The sequence below is a fragment of the Penaeus japonicus genome, unplaced genomic scaffold (genome assembly GCF_977035675.1).
Source record: "Penaeus japonicus unplaced genomic scaffold, GWHDUDI00000001_assembly GWHDUDI00000017, whole genome shotgun sequence".
Lineage (NCBI taxonomy): Eukaryota > Metazoa > Arthropoda > Malacostraca > Decapoda > Penaeidae > Penaeus > Penaeus japonicus.
Window position 1 is genome coordinate 7,090,621 of NW_028234419.1, and position 5,000 is coordinate 7,095,620.

At 34.6% G+C, this 5,000-nt stretch overlaps 3 protein-coding genes across 3 annotated transcripts in view; 2 read left to right on the forward strand and 1 right to left on the reverse strand.

The window, feature by feature from the left end:
- The first annotated feature begins 257 nt into the window (after positions 1-257).
- Positions 258-1,137, forward strand: LOC122242233 (crustacyanin-A2 subunit). Its single transcript, XM_086545919.1, has 3 exons — positions 258-416; positions 515-731; positions 865-1,137. The coding sequence occupies exons 1-3, from the start codon at positions 294-296 to the stop codon at positions 1,095-1,097; spliced, it is 573 nt and encodes a 190-aa protein (XP_086402045.1). The 5' UTR covers positions 258-293; the 3' UTR covers positions 1,098-1,137.
- A 1,805-nt stretch (positions 1,138-2,942) lies between these two features.
- On the reverse strand, positions 2,943-4,240 carry LOC147469985 (crustacyanin-A1 subunit-like). The gene is made up of 4 exons (XM_086545761.1): positions 4,193-4,240; positions 3,760-3,844; positions 3,534-3,656; positions 2,943-3,417 (listed from the first exon to the last, which is right to left on the reverse strand). Exons 1-4 carry the CDS (start codon positions 4,238-4,240, stop codon positions 3,170-3,172), a joined length of 504 nt encoding a protein of 167 aa, XP_086401887.1. The 3' UTR covers positions 2,943-3,169.
- A 294-nt stretch (positions 4,241-4,534) lies between these two features.
- The window catches only part of LOC147469986 (crustacyanin-A2 subunit-like), a 947-nt gene continuing 481 nt past the window's right edge, over positions 4,535-5,000 (forward strand). The window contains exons 1-2 of the mRNA XM_086545916.1: positions 4,535-4,695; positions 4,794-5,000. The exon at positions 4,794-5,000 is cut by the window's right edge and continues 10 nt beyond it. Coding sequence (XP_086402042.1) covers positions 4,573-4,695; positions 4,794-5,000 — 330 coding nt within the window. The 5' untranslated portion in view covers positions 4,535-4,572. The remainder of the gene's footprint in view (positions 4,696-4,793) is intronic.

A 5,000-nucleotide genomic window follows, 5' to 3' on the forward strand; every position in this document is an offset into this window, starting at 1 on the left:
GGCGGGCCAAGAGGCTAGTCACGTTGTAATATTCTATTAATATTGCTGATGTTGATTAAATAAGTCGTAAATTCCAATACCTTATAATCACTTTTAATATGGTAGTCCGGTTTTATTATTTTATCAAAAAGATATTGATTAAATCACAAAACTATAAGCAATATTAAGAAGAATCAGAAATTCAGACGATGATGTTGGTGATGCTCGAAGCTCCGCCTCCTGCGTTACTTTACATGTCCCTTGAGATATAAAGAGCAGGACTCACTATCAGATGTCACACACGACAAGCCATCATGTTGAACGCGCTTGTTGCTGCTGCCCTCGTGGCCGTTGTTGCTGCCGACGGTATTCCAGATTTCGTGGTTCCTGGAAATTGTGCAAAAGTGGCCAATCAAGACAACTTCGATCTTCGTAGAGTAAGTTGGCTTTCATTACAAAAAAATCGAATATTTTTAGTCATAACATAACTCTTTCATGTTTATGGAGAAGTCTTAATACCGTCTGTTCCTCACAGTATTCTGGTCGCTGGTACCAAACCCAGATCATCGACAATGCCTACCAACCATACACTCGTTGCATCCACTCCAACTACGATTATTCGGATTCCGACTACGGCTTCAAGGTGACCACAGCCGGATTCAGCCCCAACAACGAGTACCTGAGACTGCAGGGGAAGATCTACCCCACCAAGGACTTCCCAGCTGCCCACATGCTCATTGATTTCCCTACTGGTACGTTGGTAACATTTTCTCCCAAACTGATAACAACATATGGTTGATTATTTAGTTAGATATCTATCTATCTATCTATCTATACATATATATATTTATTGCCTGCAGCTAATGATTCTCCTTTCATAAACAGTCTTCGCCGCACCCTATGAAGTGATCGAAACCGACTACGAGAACTACGCCTGCGTCTATTCCTGCATTGACTGGGACAACTACAAGTCCGAGTTCGGCTTCGTCTTCTCCCGTACCCCACAGAACTCCGGCCCCGCAAGTGACAAGTGCGCCTCCGTGTTCCGCAGGAACGGAGTCGACTTCTCTACTTTCAATGTAGTTCCTCATACAGCCGAATGTGTTTACAGGGCATAGACTTATACCAAAGCTTCAAAATAATGAAAAAGAGATATGACTTTGAGTGTTAATATCCTGGAAAAAAGAAACCATACCATATATGCACACTCCCATGTAACAAACAAACACGTAAAACTTCAAGAACATAACCTCACACGCACATGTTAACATAAAATGTATGTACTGTATGCACTGCATAATATAAAAATTGGATATGTGTTCATAACTTCATGATGTTACTGCTGCATATGTGTATATTTGCATGTACTGTGGGCTTACACAAAATACAGAATTAATCTCCTCCCCCCTCTCTCTCATTCTCTCTCTCTCTATATATATATATATATATATATATTCATACTAGACACATGTACAAACACTCACACACACACATATGTATATATACACATATGCACATATACATATATCTTTATATCCATATATGAAAGATACATATATTCATACATATGTATATATATATACATTTTCATAAAACTACATATATGTATATACTGTATATATATATGTAGATAGATAGATAGATAGATATGTGTGCGTGCGGAGAAAGAAAACAATAAAATGGGAGAAATACAGAGAAATACACACATACACACATATATATGTGTGTGTGTATCATCTATATATGTATATATACATATTGATTGGTAGATAGTCTACACACATGCATACACACACATACACACACACGTGTGTGTGTGTGTGTACATATATCAATAAATATATATTCATATATATGTATATTATATATATATATATATATATATATATATATATATATATATATATATATATATATATACATATATATATATATATATATATATATATATATATATATATATATATATACATATGTGTGTATGTGTGTGTGTGTGTGTGTGTGTGTGTGTGTATGCATGTGTATGTATATGTATGAATATACATACATAACGTGTATATATATATATATGTATATATATATATATATATATATATATATATATATATATTATTATATATATTATATATGATTTATATATATACACACACACACACACACACACACACACACACACACACACATACATATATATATAATATATATATATATATATATATATATATATATATATATATATATATGTATATATATACATATATATTTATATATATATATAAACATATACATTTGCATTTATATGCATACATATGTACACACACACACACACACACACACACACACACACACACACACACACACATATATATATATATATATATATATATATATATATATATATATATATATATGTATATATATATATACTTGTATCTATATATGTTATGTGTGAATGTGCATGTGTGTGTGTGTTTATATGTGGCTGTGTATGCGCGTGTGCACGAATGCTTGTACACGTATTGACACTTAAATGCAAGAACGAGTATCAGTTCAGCCAAAAAACGAAATACAACATAATACTTTTATGGGTCGAGTCTGAAATAATCATATATATGTATATATATACATATATACATATATATACGTATATATATATATATATATATATATATATATATATATGTGTGTGTGTGTGTGTGTGTGTGTGTGTGTGTGTGTGTGTGTGTGTGTATACGGATACATACACATGTATGTGTGCGTATTTGATGTATGTTTTTTTTTTATTAGTTTATTCAATTAACAACACATTTGATTAATGTATTTATTTATCAATCTAAATTTTTGGGTTATGTATACTTATATGTGTAGCTACTTATTCAAATATTGGGAAAGTATCACATTGATAATACAAACCTACTTTGGTATCGAGTTAGGTATTCAATCTCAGTAATAAAAATATGATGGCTGTAGTACAGAATTTATTTCATGATGTATGATATACAATCATATAGGCGCTTTACCAATTCCTATAGCTTTTTTGAAAATAATATAGTGAAATATTGACAATATATTTTATCTATATTGAACTACTTTTGATTTCAAATTCGGTTTTCAATCCCGATAATGAAAAAGGAAAAACTGTAATACAGACTTTATTTCACGACATGTGATAGGCATTTGTATATGCGCTTTACCAAGACCTATAGCTGTTGTAAGGGCAAGATGAACCCTGAGTTGTTTTCGTGAAACGAGAGGGGTCAACACCGATGTTCATGAAGGCGGATTCACAACGCCTGTAATATCTATCAGAGAGACTTGGGGAACGGGAGAAGATGAAGGCGAAGTCAGAGTAGTAGCCGAAGTTATATCCAGTGCAGGAGTAGATGCAAGCGAAGTTCTCGTAGTCAGTGTCCAGAATCACGTAGGGAGCAATCCAGGCTGGGAAAGGGAAAATCCATATAGTTTTTCATACCATATAAGACATTTCTTTGCAGATATCAGTTATGCATATTTGTTTTATGTCTATTTGCGTACACCTTATCATTAATACTCACATGCTTCGTAGTCCACGGAAAGATGAGGTTCTCCGAAAGGATTTGGCAGAATCTGGCCATTGCGTGTGATTGCACTCCCCTTGGCATCAATGCCAGTGGACTTTGCAGTGAACCTGGTTCCATCTGTGAATGCATTTTTGTGTTTATATTTCGTTTAAAAACAATTAATAATACATATAATCAGAATTAAAACAATTCAAGAGAATTTGAAAGCAGTACTGCTTACCGAAAGTATACTCGTTGCGGACGCATTGCTTGATCAGTTGGTATGGGTTGTTTGTAATGGCAACTTCGTACCATGTACCAGCATACTGTAATTTTTAGAAATGTGAGTTATAGACACTTACAATTTAAAAGGAAAAAATCGTTTCAAACAAATAACTATACATGTACAAACACACACACACATATGTATGTATGTATGTACATACATATGTATGTACATACGTATGTATATATATATATATATATATATATATATATATATATATATATATGTGTGTGTGTGTGTGTGTGTGTGTGTGTATAGGTTGTGTATGTTGTTACACAAACAATATGCATAAATTAACTTGCCTCTGATGGTTATTTCTGTTGCTCAAAGAGACTTCTCTCGTCTACCGCTGGGCATTTTCCTGGAACGACAAGTCAGGAGATTTTGCGCAGCGACGACTGCTACATGATGATGCACACTTCATGATGATGCTCATAGTGCTGTAGCAGATTGTCGAGCGCCTTTATATATGAAAGGCGGGCCAAGAGGCTAGTCACGTTGTAATATTCTATTAATATTGCTGATGTTGATTAAATAAGTCGTAAATTCCAATACCTTATCATCACTTTTAATATGGTAGTCCGGTTTTATTATTTTATCAAAAAGATATTGATTAAATCACAAAACTATAAGCAATATTAAGAAGAATCAGAAATTCAGACGATGATGCTGGTGATGCTCTAAGCTCCGCCTCCTGCGTTACTTTACATGTCCCTTGAGATATAAAGAGCAGGACTTACCATCAGATGTCAGACACGACAAGCCATCATGTTGAACGCACTCGTTGCTGCTGCCCTCGTGGCTGTTGTTGCTGCCGACGGTATTCCAGACTTCGTGGTTCCTGGAAATTGTGCAAAAGTGGCCAATCAAGACAATTTCGATCTTCGTAGAGTAAGTTGTCTTTCATTACAAAAAATCGAATATTTTTTAGTCATCACATAATTCTTTTATGTTTATGTAGAAGTCTTAATACCGTCTGTTCCCCACAGTATTCTGGTCGCTGGTACCAAACCCAGATCATCGACAATGCCTACCAACCATACACTCGCTGCATCCACTCCAACTACGATTATTCGGACTCCGACTACGGCTTCAAGGTGACCACAGCCGGATTCAGCCCCAACAACGAGTACCTGAGACTGCAGGGGAAGATCTACCCCACCAAGGACTTCCCAGCTGCCCACATGCTCATTGAT